General features: G+C 47.3%; 1 protein-coding gene across 1 annotated transcript in view; it reads left to right on the forward strand.

The window, feature by feature from the left end:
* Positions 1 to 14,892, forward strand: part of kcnh5b (potassium voltage-gated channel, subfamily H (eag-related), member 5b) — a 474,329-nt gene that overhangs the window by 454,242 nt on the left and 5,195 nt on the right. Inside the window, 1 exon segment of the mRNA XM_038775353.1 lies at positions 14,454 to 14,891. Within this exon segment, the coding sequence (XP_038631281.1) occupies positions 14,454 to 14,891 (438 nt within the window).

Consider the following 14,892-nt stretch of genomic DNA (forward strand, 5'->3'; position numbering starts at 1 on the left):
CAATCAACTACGTATGGAATAGCAGATACGAAAATACTGCTAATTCATTAACGGGATGTGGGAGTTGCTGGCTGGGTCAGCATTTAGCTGAGTGGCTTGCTCGGCCATTTCAGAGGGCATTTAAGAGTCAACCACATTACTGTGGATCTGGAGCCACATGTCGGCAAGACCAGGTAAAGATGGCAGATTTCCTTCCCTAAAGGACATTAGTGAACAAGGTGGGTTCTTTTGACTGTTAGCAATGGTTTCATGGTCATCGTTGGACTTTTAATTTCTGATTGTTTTCATTGAATTCCAATTTCACCATCTGACGTGGTGCAATCTGTCTTTCCAACACAGCCTCTGGAAAGTGGAAACTCTCACTTTTCTCACTCAATAGATTTGGTCTTCCAGTCACAACGGTAGCTCCACTCTATTGGTATCTCATGGAGGCAGTCGTCACCCAAATAGCAGATTCCTGCAGAAACTCTCTGAGCTAGACTCACAGAAATCTTGACGACATAGATTCCCTGGAGTCTTCTTTGTCTGACTACTTTAATAATCCTCATTCAATAATCTGGTCGGTTCTGGCAAAATGAAGCATAGCTATAGAATTATCCAATTCACAATCTCTGCTCTAACCGTAGGCGAGATTCTCTGTCCCACCGCACCCGTTTTCTGGTGCGGCGCGCCCCCACCAGCAGTGGAACCTCTGTCCCGGAAGCCAACCAAGGGTTTCCAATTGTGGGCACCCCACGCCGTCGGGAATTCCGTGGGCGTGTGTGCGCTGCTGGCCGAAGGGAGGATCCCACCAATGGAGAATCCAGCTCTGTCTTCAGTTTACCTGTATTACATGCACGCAGACACCTCCCTGTCGACATGCCTTCTCTGTTCTCCCCTCTGCTGCAGTGCTCCATTGTTCTTTACAACAATAGCTACTTTGTCTGCCAGCCATGAGGGTCGCCAGGTCAGGTGGACCAGTATTCCTTCGTGCTCAAGGAAATTACAATTTATTCCTTCACAATTCATGCAAACTCTTGCAAAGTCAGTTTCAAGCACTCTTGAAATCAATTTCCAATTACCCAGACATTTTAAAGAAATTTCTGGGGGTTTTACCGTCCCTTCCCTCCCGGGGGTGTATTTGCAAGCAGGGAGGCAGCTACAATAGAATGGGTGGGTAACCCACCGCCTTCCCGCCCGCCCCCAACCTATGCCCCTTGGACAGGTAAGCTGGGCCATCCATCCTTAGGCCTATTCAGGCCCTCAATGAGCCAGTTAAGAGCATGATTTTTGCCTCCACTGCCATAATTCAGTGGCAGGAGAAGGTGGAACAAAGGAGACCAGGCCACTCTGTCGCAACCTCAGGCTCAAAGGCAGGAAGGGAGGGGGTATCTGTTTTGCGGGGGGGGGGGGGGGGGGGGGGGGTGGTTCCTTGTGCCCACAATGGGAGCACTTCCCAAAATGGTAGCAGCCGTTTATGCATCCCCCGGCCTCCAGAACCCAACTCTCACCTCCCTAGGGTTTCTGATCCAATCCTGACCAAAACCCCTGAATGTAACGGCAAGTAGCACATCCATGTTCTTCCTTTTCAGGACTCCGCTATTTTGTAGGTGATATAGTCCACACACCTCAGGAGGAGTCACAAATCTAATCTGAAGACCTTTGACAGATAAGTTCAAAAAAATGTCACAGCTTCACATGTCATTATGAGATGCTGTATGGTAAGGTAAGTTTTTTTTAAATGCAGGGACTTCTGATAGGGTTTTGTTTAAAAATGATGTGGTCACTTAATTGACCACAATGTGAAAGTGGGAAAGACTTCAGATGCATTAGAGTGCTTCCTCCAGTGGATAAAGTTTTCTTGATTCAACAGTATGGAGATTCATATTTTACTGTGTTACCTTGACGATGTGTTTGATTGTTGCGCTGAGTAACACCCTAGCCCTCTGTTAAGTCTTTTAAATAGTAGAATAGATGGCTGACCTTTTTGATTGACAGCTTAACCATTTGTTGATCCTTTGAAGCTAGTAGAACAGATAGTTGACTTATTTGATTAACAGCTCTGTATCTATTAAGTCTTTTAAGTAGGTGGTCACCTGTTCCACTGCATCAAAGATCTTAATATATTTAGCTCTGGAGTTTTAATCAACACATTTGGACAATTTAATCTAATATGAATTCTTGGCTGAGCTTCAGACATCACTGAGCGATTCAGATCAGCAGGAAGTGTTAATAATTTTGTCAAATTTTGTTGAAAAGGATTTTGAATGGTTATTGTTTATTCTGGCAGTGTGATGAGCATCACAAAGACTTACTAAAAGGACTCATGAGTTCTGTCAATAGTTGATACTGGGCAGCGGACTATGATGCCTAACATGCATTTACAGAGCTGGGCCAATATCTTTGGGAACTGAGGTAGGCCTTCAATGCTGCCTGTGTCAGCATTTGCCTGCCTCCATTATTGCCTTGGGCCTGATTTTCAAGGTAGTGACTCCAACACCAGCCAGTCCCCACGTTCCCAACACACAAATAGCATGGGCAGGCACCGCTGGGTAGCAGGTGCAATAACAGCATCAGGAAATGGCCCAAGTCACCTTTCCCACCTTAATAATGAAATTCTGGCCTTGGGTGAGTGGTCAGTGGTTGTTGGGAGTGTGGTGAGCAGGGTCGGGCACAGTGTGGTTGATGGGTTAAAGGGGATTAGGAGGTTAGGGGGATGAGGATAAGGGGCATCTACAATGATCTGAATAATTAGGTTGGTGTCTCTGGGAACGGGGGTAGACCATTTAACCGGGCCTCCTCAGCATCAGCACAGCTCCTGTGGCAGGCCCAACTCCAGTCCATCCCACCCTCCCGGAGACTAAAATCTCCCCATCCTCCATTGCCAGTACATTGGTGGATTGCAAAGTTTGGAAAATTCCTGACTCCAAATCCCTGCCTCCAAGATCAAAATATAGTACCAGTTTTCTTCATCAGTCTCTGACATTAATTTATTTAAAAAATCATACCCTTTCTTATCGAGCCAGGATGAGTACATGAATGTTCCAGAGTTCAGTGGTTAACACTGCTGCCTCACAGAGCCAGGGACCCGGGTTCAATTCCGACCTTGGGTGACTGTCTGTGTGGAGTTTGTACGTTCTCTCCATATCTGCGTGGATTTCCTCCGGGTGCTCCGGTTTTCTCGTCACAATCCAAATTTTAGGAAGATTGGCCATGCTTAATTGTCCCTTAGTGCCCATGGATGTGCAAGTTGGGTTACGGGTATAAGGCGAAGTGGATCGGAGCAGACTCGATGTCCTGAATGGCGTCCTTCTGCACTGTAGTGAGTCTATGATTCCGCAGGAGTCGTGATTCAAACCCCTACCCTGAGCCTCTCAGTAGCCTGCTCCAAGCCTACCACCACAAGATTTCCTTGAAGGCGGTGGCTGGCGAGTCATGTGGTCGTTGATTGTTTTTACGCATTCAGCAAACTGCATTCGGAAGCACATGCAGGGTACATGCATAATGAAGCCCAAGGACCACTATCTATCTATCCTGAGGCCTCGTGGTTCAGGCCCACACAGTGTCAAGTCTGTAGTTATCTTTATGTGCATGTAAATAAGGGGCTAATGTGTAATCAGTAGCACCAGATGATGACTAGAGGGCTGGATCAACAGGGGTATAAAAGCAACTGCATTATGCCTCTCTCTCTTTCGGGTGTACTGTGACCAGGACAGGAGTATAAGATTAGCTCAGATGGTTAGTGTAGTTAAGCATAGTTACTGTAGTTAGATTGTGTTGACCTTATCACTAGTATCAATCTCAAAGTAAAGAGCTCACGCAATTATTGTTATAGTTACTCAATAAACCTTTTGTCACAACTGGACAAGTTTGAGTCATCATAGTTGAAGGAACTTATGATTGTGAAGTAGAGCTTCAATTCAAGGTTACCGGTTGTTCTTGAGCATTGCTGAAACTCAGTAGAAAATCAAGTTAAAAACTTGTCAGGTGCAAATAAGAATTGTTTTATTTGGAGTTCATTGGTTACAACTTGAAAATCATTTAAAAGGTAGTTTGTAGACAATTTGATCTTCTTCAAAGAATCACAGGAATTATCTTCTGAGACAGTAGCCTGAACACAACTTTAAAAGTCAAAGTCTGAAGTCAAAGTATGAAAATGAAATATGAATACAGAACTCTTTTCTAATTCTCTTCCTTTACTTTCTGGCTCTTTCTGTCTCTCGCTCTGGCTCTCTGTCTTTCTCTCTCTCTCCACCTCTGGCGTAGTCATCAGCAACTAAGGTTTGAGTAACACATATTGCACTCCGTAGTATATCAAAACATACAAAGAAGTGTAATAAAAGATGATACAGGAGTGTACTAATAGAAAGTCTAGGCCTGACATCAGGGCCTAGCCTATTTTGCACACCGTTACACTTCAAACAGAGATCAGAAAGCTCCCACATGTCTTAAACATCTTTGGAAGTGGCAGTAAACCTTGAAATCATGGTTTCGTTGTTTTTGAGCTGTGATTGTCACTGACTTAACTCCTGTTTTGGAGAATGAAGATCACTGCTGAAGTAGTATATCTTGTTGGACTCCAACCTATAGTTGAAGAAGAATGTGATAAATATCCTCAATCGTATCAAGTTTCTCCCTGAACAATTAGTTGGAAACAGGCTGCTACCCCTAGTTGATATGCTGACGAACTCTCACCCAAACCAGCCAGCCCTTTGTTTAAGTTTCCATCTATGTGGTAATGAAGGACAAGAGCAAATTAACTTCAAATAGACTGGCAGTACAATAAAAAAAATCACTTACCCTCCTCTCAAGTTAACAGGAGGGGGTTTCTTCATTACTACCTGATGTACCTCCTGATTTTTGATTTCATGCAGTAGGATAGCAACATACTCAATAACCCAGCATGACTGAATGAAATAAAACATCAGAGCAGGCAGTGAATTAACCATCAGTCCATTGAAAAGCAACTATTACAAATTCCTAGCACTATTAGACTTTTTAAAAAAAATAATTTTTATTGAAAAATGTTGTATTTATATAACAACAACAAACTGTAATAAAATACCAACAATAACAATAATGATAGCAATCATAAACATTCGCCCATCCTCAATGAACAACAAAACATATTAACAACTTAAATTAACACAATGTTAAGTTACATAACCATAGAAAAAATAGAAACAATAATAAAGAACACCCCCCTTCCCCCCCCTTTCCTCCTCCTCCCCTTCCCCTCCCCTCCTCCTCCCCTCCTCCTCCTCCCCCCTCCTCCTCCTCCTCCCCTCCTCCTCCCTCCTCCTCCTCCCTCCTCCTCCTCCCTCCCCCCCTCCTCCTCCTTCTCCCCCCCCCCCCCCCCCCCCCCCCCCCCGGTTGCTGCTGCTATTGACCAAGATACCTATCTTTGAGCCAGGAAGTCCAGAAAAGGCTGCCACCGTTTATAGAACCCTTGTATTGATCCTCTCAGGGCAAATTTGACCATCTCCAATTTTATAAATCCCACCATGTCACTGATCCAGGTCTCCACACTTGGGGGCTTCGCATCTTTCCACTGCATCGAGATCCTCCACCGGGCTACTAGGGACGCAAAGGCCAGGACACCGGCCTCTTTCGCCTCCTGCACTCCCGGCTCCACCGCAACTTCAAAAACCGTGAGTCCCCACCCTGGTTTGACCCTGGATCCAACCACCCTCGACACCGTTCTCGCCACCCCCTTCCAGAATTGTTCCAGTGCCGGGCATGCCCAGAACATATGGGCATGGTTCGCTGGACTCCCTGAACATCTGGTGCACCTGTCCTCACCCCCAAAGAACCTACTCATCCTAGTCCCGGACATGTGGGCCCGGTGCAGCACCTTGAATTGGATGAGACTAAGCCTCGCACATGAAGAGGAAGAGTTGACTCTCTCCAAGGCATCCGCCCAAGTCCAGTCCTCTATCTGCTCCCCAAGTTCCCCCTCCCATTTAGCCTTCAGCTCCTCCACTGACGACTTCTCCACCTCCTGCATTACCTTATAAATGTCAGACACCTTCCCCTCTCTGACCCACACCCCCGAAAGCACTCTGTCCATCGTACCCCGCGAGGGCAGCAAAGGGAATCCTTCTACCTGTCGCCTAGCAAACGCCTTTACCTGCAAGTATCTGAACATGTTCCCTTGGGGGAGCCCAAATTTATCTTCCAGTTCCCCCAGGCCTGCAAACCTCCCGCCAATAAACAGGTCCCTCAGTTTACTGATGCCCACCCTATGCCACCCCCTAAATCCCCCATCAGTGTTCCCCGGGATGAACCGATGATTGCCACCCAATGGAGCCTCCATCGGGCCCCCTGTTTCCCCCCTATGCCGTCTCCACTGTCCCCAGATTCTTAGGGTCGCCGCCACCACCAGGCTCGTGGTATACCTCTTAGGAGAAAGCGGCAACGGCGCCGTTACCAAGGCACCCAGGCTCGTACCTCTGCAAGACGCCATCTCCATTCTTTTCCACGCCGTCGCCCCCCCCCCCATCACCCATTCACGCACCATTGACATATTGGCCGCCCAATAGTACCCCAAATGGTTGGGCAGCGCCAGCCCGCCTCTATCCCTCCCTCGCTCCAGGAAAACCCTCTTCACTCTCGGAGTCCCATGTGCCCACACAAAGCTCAAAATACTGCTAGACACCCTCCTAAAGAAGGCCCTGGGGATGAAGATGGGCAGGCCCTGAAAGAGGAACAAGAACCTCGGAAGCACCGTCATTTCGTCGGACTGCAACCTCCCCGCCAACGACAATGGCAGCATGTCCCACCTCTTGAACTCCTCCTCCATCTGATCCACAAGCCTGGTGAAATTATGCTCGTGAAGAGTCCCCCAGTCCCTGGCCACCTGCACCCCCAGGTACCTAAAACTCTCCCCTGCCTTCCTAAGCGGGAGCCTACCAATTCCTTTCTCCTGGTCTCCAGGGTGCACCACAAACACCTCACTCTTGCCTAGATTTAGTTTATAGCCTGAAAAGGTCCCAAACTCAGCTAGCAGCTCCATCACCCCGGGCATCCCTCCCACCGGGTCCGCCACATACAGTAGCAGGTCATCGGCATACAACAACACCCTATGTTCCTCCCCACCCCGCACCAAACCCCTCCACCTCCCTGAATCCCTCAATGCCATCGCCAACGGCTCGATTGCCAATGCAGACAACAAGGGGGACAGGGGGCAACCCTGCCTGGTCCCTCGGTAAAGCCGGAAGTACTCCGACCTCCTCCCATTCGTGGCCACACACGCCATCGGGGCCTCATATAGCAGCCTCACCCATCTAATAAACCCTTCGCCAAATCCAAACCTCCCCAAAACCTCCCATAAGTACCCCCACTCCACTCTATCGAAGGCCTTCTCCGCATCCAGCGCCACCACTATCTCAGCCTCCCCCTCAATCGCCAGCATCATGATGACATTCAACAACCTCCGCACATTCGTATTCAGCTGCCTTCCCTTAACAAAACCTGTCTGGTCCTCGTGTACAACCCCTGGCACACAGTCCTCTATGCTGGTGGCCAGGATTTTTGCCAGCACCTTGGCATCCACATTAAGGAGAGATATGGGCCTGTATGAACCACACTGCTGGGGGTCCTTGTCCCTCTTTAAGATTAAAGAAATCAGCGCCTCGACATCGTCGGGGGCAAAGTTCCCCCTTCCCACGCTTCATTAAGTGTCCGCACCAGCAAGGGGCCCACTAGGTCCACAAACTTTTTATAAAACTCCACCGGGAACCCATCCGGCCCCGGCGCCTTCACTGACTGCATCTGCCCAATCCCCTTAACCAGCTCCTCCAGCTCAATCGGCGCCCCCAACCCCTCCACCTGCTCCTCCTGCACCTTCGGGAAAGATAGCCCGTCGAGAAACCTCTCCATTCCCCTCCTTTCCACCGTTGGCTCCGACCGGTACAGTTCCCCGTAAAAGTCCTTGAAGACCTCATTCATCTCTACCCCCTTCCGCACCACATTCCCACTCTTGTCTCTCACTCCAGCAATTTCCCTAGCCGCATCCTGCTTGCGGAGCTGATGAGCCAGCATCCTACTCGCCTTTTCACCATGTTCATATACTGCCCCTTGTGCCTTCCTCCACTGTGCCTCCGCCTTTCTAGTGGTCAACAAATCAAATTTAACCTGTAGGCTGCGCCTCTCCCCCAACAGTCCCTCCTCTGGTGCCTCCGCATACCTCCTATCTACCTCCAGCATCTTCCCCACCAGTCTATCCCTCTCGCTCCTCTCCCTGTGTGCCCGGATGGATATCAGCTCCCCACGAATCACTACCTTCAGGGCTTCCCAGACCATCCCCACCTGGACCTCCCCCGTATCATTCACCTCGAGGTACCCCTCAATACTTGCCCGGACCCTCCTACACACCTCCTCCTCCGCCAACAACCCCACATCCAACCGCCACAACGGGCGCTGGTCCCGCACCTCCCCCATCTCCAACTCCATCCAATGCGGAGCGTGGTTGGAGATTGCAATGGCCGAATATTCGGCCTCCTCCACTCTCAGAATCAGTCCCCTACTCACCACGAAGAAGTCTATCCGAGAATAAACCGTGGGAGAAGAAAGAGTACTCCTGTGCCCTCAGCCTCACAAACCTCAATGGGTCCACCCCTCCCATCTGGTCCATAAACCCTCTCAGTACCTTGGCCGCCGTCGGCCTCCTACCCGTCTTTGAACTGGACCGATCCAGTGAAGGATCCAGCACCGTATTGAAGTCCCCCCCGATAATCAGACCTCCCGCCTCTAGATCCGGGACCCGTCCCAGCATACTCCTCATAAAGCCCACATCGTCCCAATTTGGGGCATACACACTAGCAAGTACCACCTTCTCTCCCTGTAGCCTGCCCCTAACCATAACATACCTACCCCCCCTTATCCGCCACCACCTCAGATGCCTCAAATGACACATTTTTCCCCACCAGAATCGCCACTCCCCGGTTGGCAGCACCCTGGGTCGTCTGAATCTCCAAGAGCTTTTTATTCGTTTCCTGCAGAGAGCTCAGCACCTCAGCCTTAAAATCTGCAAAGCAACGCAGGAGAACAGCTTGCTGCTCCTGGGCCCACAGCTTCCACTCCCCTGGTGCTCTGCTGGCCGCCATCTTGAAATCCTTCCCCCGTTTTTTCTGGGGAGCTGCTGCCGTTTTTTTCCCCTTTCCACTCCGATTTCGAGTCATGAAATGCAGAGAAAGTCGATTAACACACCTTCTCCCACCGGGAGACGTCGAAAAAATTCCGTTTTGGGCTCTAAAAAGAGCCGAAAAGTCCGTTGGAATCAGGAGCTCCCAAATGTGCGGCTTCCTGCGTCATCGCCGCCACCGGAAGTCCTATTAGACTTTTTAATAGTATTAAAATCCACATATTATCTATGCCTTTATGAAATGAAGTTGCAGCCATTCAGACTTAAGCTGGTTAGTAATGCGGATCACTACAAGAAGAGTACTTTGTCAAATATACTGATAGGAATTAATATGCAATGTCACAGGATTACACACTTGTCACTCATCAGAATGTAGTTTAATCAGGTCAGAAAGAATGTGCGATATTTCCGTCCTTCCTCATTCTTTTTAAATAAAACCAATCATTCAGTAAGTAACAATGGTAATTCCCATCAGTTCCTTTGGAGAATATGTGGAGACATGTAGAAAACTGCGATCATATATCACTGGATGATTAGTCAAAACCTGTTTACTGTTAATTATAAACAACAATTAGCATCACAAATTGAAAAATAATTACATCGTCGTCACTCAGTGGAACATGCCATGGGTTAAGTTGTCTTCAGCAAGGCATATAATAGAATTAATTATGAGGCGAGTGCTACTCATCAGATGACAAGTGTAGATTACAAAGAGTGCTTGGTGAATGCTGTAACAAGCAATGCCAGTGATTCCACCAGCTTGCTTCTTGAGTGAACTCAGCTCCGGGTTTCTCTCACCCAGGAATGCTAAATATTGTATTCCGGGAAACCGGCGCTTTGTTCAGTCTCTTCCTGTGACCCACATCGTTCCTCTCCTGCTGCTTCCCACTGTGCCTCTTCCATTAACGGAATCTCTGCCGTAAAGGAAGAGTACATTCATCTTTCCAAAGTTAAATAAGCTCCAGTCTGAATCCATCGGAGGTCGAGGTGGATATCATTTCAAGATAGTCTTCATGAACAGACGCTTAGGCTGTTCACCGTCAATTTAAGTCATATAGTGGTCAGAAAAATGCAGATTTTCAGAAATAACCAGAATTTCTCATGCTTGCACATCGGTACATACATTTTTTTTTAACATTAATTGAATTATTTTCAGTAATTGGCTTGGCATCTAATTGACTATGGTTGACAAACTCAACTGCATATTGAGAATAAGTGGGGAAAATCCTGCCTGTAACAGCTCTAGAAAATCATATTAAATACCATGATTCAATCCTGAGTATGATTAAATATGCACAAAGGATAAGCACAGACTATCCTGAGGATGCACAAAGGATAAGCGCAGACTATCCTGAGCCCTTTCCCAACTGTAAGAAGGACTGCATTTTACCCGACTAAGCTAAACAGATTTACTAAAGTGAATCTTCTTTTAACTTATGGACCAACAAGAAAGTGTGAGTCCTTCTCCTTGCACCTACACTGTGTGGCTGTCAACACTTATCCCTGATTCTTACCCGATGCCTTCCATCTCTCAGCCTTCCTCTCTCCAGGTTTCCCTCGCTCTTATAGGCATTTAAAATCCAAGCTCAGTGTCAACTAATTAACAATTCCTCTATGTATCTAATCTTCTCAATTACATTTTCCCCCTACCATGGTGATGTACTTCTTAACTAAAGAAAGGATGATTGCAACTGGAGAAGATCATTTGGCCCATTTTTCATATCCAGTAAATTGCATCAATGCTCATGATATGTACAGACCATTATATTCTCCCTTTGGATTGATCTCAACCCCCAGTTCTCTGCAGTCAGTTCAAGTTTTGGGTTTTACAAGTGACACTATTCACTGTGCATGTTATTTTAAAATCATACGAACAGAACTTGCAAAATTCAATGTTCAATTATTCAACTGTTTGGCATTTGATTGTGTGCGTAGGCACCTCACTATAGGAAGGATGTGGAAGCATTGGAAAGGGTGCAAAGGAGATTTACCAGGATGCTGCCTGGTTTGCAGGATAGGTCTTATGAGGAAAGGTTGAGGGAGCAAGGGCTTTTCTCTTTGGAGCGGAGGAGGATGAGAGGTGACTTAATAGAGGTTTATAAGATGATGAGGGGGATTGATAGAGTGGACGTTCAGAGACTATTTCCTCGGGTGGATGTAGCTGTTACAAGGGGGCATAACTATAAGGTTCAGGGTGAGAGATATAGGAGGGATGTCCGAGGTAGGTTCTTTACTCAGAGAGTGGTTAGGGTGTGGAATGGACTGCCTGCTGTGATAGTGGAGTTGGACACTTTAGGAACTTTCAAGCGGTTATTGGATAGGTACATGGAGCACACCACAATGACAGGGAGTGGGATAGCTTGATCTTGGTTTCGGACAATGCTCGGCACAAGATCGAGGGCCTGTTCGGTGCTGTACTGTTCTATGTTCTATGTTCTAAGTAACTGTTGTCTTTGTGTGCTAGTCACCCATAGTGGTTACTAAGAAAGAGAAACTATGCAGGAGAGCAGACAGCACTTTTAAATAGAGCTCCAACTTCGACACAATGGGCGCAATGCACCGAACATCATGTCCATTATGGCTAAGGTGGAGCTTTATTTAAAAGTGCTGTTCCCTCTCCTGCTTAGAACTTCTTGCTTCAATCCCCACCGGGCGCAGAAGAGGCCCAAATCGGGTTCCATGCCAGGAGCCGGGTCGATTGCGAATCACCTGACTAGATCCCATCCTGACTGGCCGGTATCCAGATCTGCATATTTAAATGAGACATTAAGCTGATTTAAAAACCTGGACGCTGGATTCACTCATCGGCTGGTGGTTAATGACCGCACCTACGAGACTTCGCCAGAGCATCGATTCGTACTGGTTCACACAAATGTAAACCAGGCATGATAGCACCTCGGGGTGGAGGGAAGAGGGCAGGTTTCACAGGCCATTAAAACCCCCCGGGTGGTCAGGGTCAGGGAAAGGTAGTACCCTAGCACTCTCTCTGGCACCCACGCGCATTAGCACTACCAGGGTTTGGGCCCGGGTCCTAACCCATTGGTGGGGGTGTTCCCAGGGGCCTCGGCAAGGTTGGGGGTGAAAGGGCGGGGGGGGGGGGGGGTGTCAGTAAAGCGGGGGGTACCCCGAAATGGGGGAGAAAACAGGGCTTCAGGTCCAAATGGCGCCCCGATCTGCGAGCAGCGGTTCAACTGTTCAGCATTTGATTGTGTGTCTCTTCGTGTGCTAATCAATCAACTAAAGTGTGGCCTCGGTGGGGAGAAACTCACCGAGGCCAAAGAAAAGCCGCTGAATAGCAGGGTGTTTCTCGGCACTGCAGCTGCCGAGAAACAGAGCAACACCTTGCCAAGCATGCCCAAAAGCCACTTTAACATTTTTAACGCTGAATTACGCCTAAAGGGTGGGATTTTCCGAGCCCTCCTGCTGGTGGGATCATCCATCCCTACCACGGCATCCACCACGGGGAAAACCCACCACAGCGGGGCCAGAAGGACCTGCCAATAGAAACCGGTATCATCTCCGCAGAACTTCGAGGCATAAAGCGACTCTGGTTGGTGGGGGTTAGAATGAGTTAGAATAGTGGCAATTTATGATTTTACCCTCTTTGCTTTTTTATTCAAACAGTGAGTTATCTTGCAGAGACATTTCTGAGACAGCAGTGAAAAAAGGGAGCATACGCTATGTACATAATTAAATTCACAGTATCCATGAAATATTTCAGGTTAGCTGCCAATTCCAATCATATTAAGTAATTTCCCCATTATGCCAACTGTTGTATCTTCTCCAATCTGCTGGGTGAAGCCATTAACACTCAAGGGAACAGCTGCAATTTCTCATGAACAGGGCCAATATTGTCCTGGAAAAAAATGGTTCTCAGGATAAACACAGTCCACAACTGTTGTGAAACAGTTTTTGAGACTGCGAGAGATAGACTGTAGAAGCCTTTTTTAAGCAGACAAAAATAAATGTGAAAGATATCCAAATGTCACAAGAGGTCAACCAATAGCCCGTGTGGCTGTTTAATCAAACTTAGGGAGGTTTACAGTGGTGTTCCACATGGTTCCGAGTTAGAACCACTCCTGAATTTGACAGACAATAGTGACTTGGACTTGGGGGTAGAGGGCACAAGTTTCAAAAGTATGACATGATTCTTAGAAGTGTAGTAAACAATGAAGAAAATAGCAATAGACTTTGGGACGAAATGGATCACTGGTGGGACAGAAGGACGTGTGGCAGATGAAATTCAATGTAGAGAAGTTTTGGATTGATACATTTCGGTGGGAAGAAAGTGGAGAAACCATACATACTAAATGATACAATTTCAAAGCGAGTGAGGTGCACAGAGATACCTGGGGGTGCATAAACCTTTGAAGGCGGCAAGACAGGTCAAAATAACAGTTGATAGAGGGTGTGGGATCCTGGGCTTTACACAGTGATGCAGTACAAAAATCAGGAAGTTAAACTATACCTATGGGAAACAGCTGTTCAGCGCAGCTGGAGTATTGCACCTAGTGCTCGAGAAGGACATGAAGGTTTTGGAGAGGGCGCAGATGAGATTCTACTATAATGGTCACATGTGCAGATTAGGTGGTTTGGCCATGCGAAATTGCTTCTTAATGTCCAAAGATCTGTAGGATGGGTGGGGCCACCGGATGCGTGGATAGGTTGGGGAAGTGAGCTTAGGAAGTAGGGTGCTCCTTCAGAGGGTGTGCAGACTCAATGGGTCAAATGGCCTCCTTCTGCTCTGTAGGGATTCTATGAAAGCTATGGATGTGTGAAGAGACCGGTGAAGCTGGGATTGCTATCGTCAGGGAGGAGAAGGCTAAGAGGAGAGTTGCCAGAGGTCTTCATGATCACTCGATAAATAGGAACCGTTTTGGCCGGTTGAAGAGTTGATAAGCAGGGGGCAGCAATTTAAAGTGATTGGCAAAAGAACAAGAGGCGACATGAAAAATACCTTGCTGTAGTGACTGCATTGCCTTTGAAATACCGTGCCTGTTGAGTGGTAGCTTCAGATTCAATTGTAGTCATCAAAAATTAATTGCATGAATGAGGAAATAACAGTTGCAAGGAGGTGGGTGAGTCATACTCCGTACAAAACAAAGCTATCTGCATGTATATGAAACAGGATAAAATTGCTTCAGATATTCCACCCATGTTATACTTTACTATCAAATAAGACGCACCTTAGAATTTTGAAAGACATTTTAATGATATTTGTGCTGAAAGTAATATTCTGCTTTGCTGGTTGCAGCCTTCTGGGAATATTTTAAAAAGGTTCCATTTTGGAAATGTAATTTCATTCTTTTTTCTCTGGGACTCATTACAGATCATTTTCCGGAAGATTCTTGATGTGAAGAAAGAGGAGGAAGAGCGGCTTCGGCTGAAGAACGAGGTTACACTGAGCATCCCAGTGGACCATCCCGTCCGGAAACTCTTCCAGAAGTTCAAGCAGCAGAAGCAATTGCGGAATCAGGCGGCAGGGCACAGTGACTCCGTCGGAAGCCACCTCAGAGCGGAAAACCATTTGCTTCACAATGGTGTCTCCACCACAGGCACGAGCGTGGTGACTGTGTCTCAAATCACGCCAATCTCATCATCGCTCTCATTTGTGAGAAATAATGAGCAAAAGCCCCAGGTACAGCACGAAACTGTGGAGCTGAAGCCAAATGGGCTGAATGACCAGATGTGCTTGAAGGGCAACAGTTCAATACTGACAAAGACCGGAAATGGAAAAGGGTGGCTAAGACTTAAAGTTCCGTTGCCTT

This window comes from Scyliorhinus canicula, chromosome 2 (genome assembly GCF_902713615.1).
Source record: "Scyliorhinus canicula chromosome 2, sScyCan1.1, whole genome shotgun sequence".
NCBI lineage: Eukaryota > Metazoa > Chordata > Chondrichthyes > Carcharhiniformes > Scyliorhinidae > Scyliorhinus > Scyliorhinus canicula.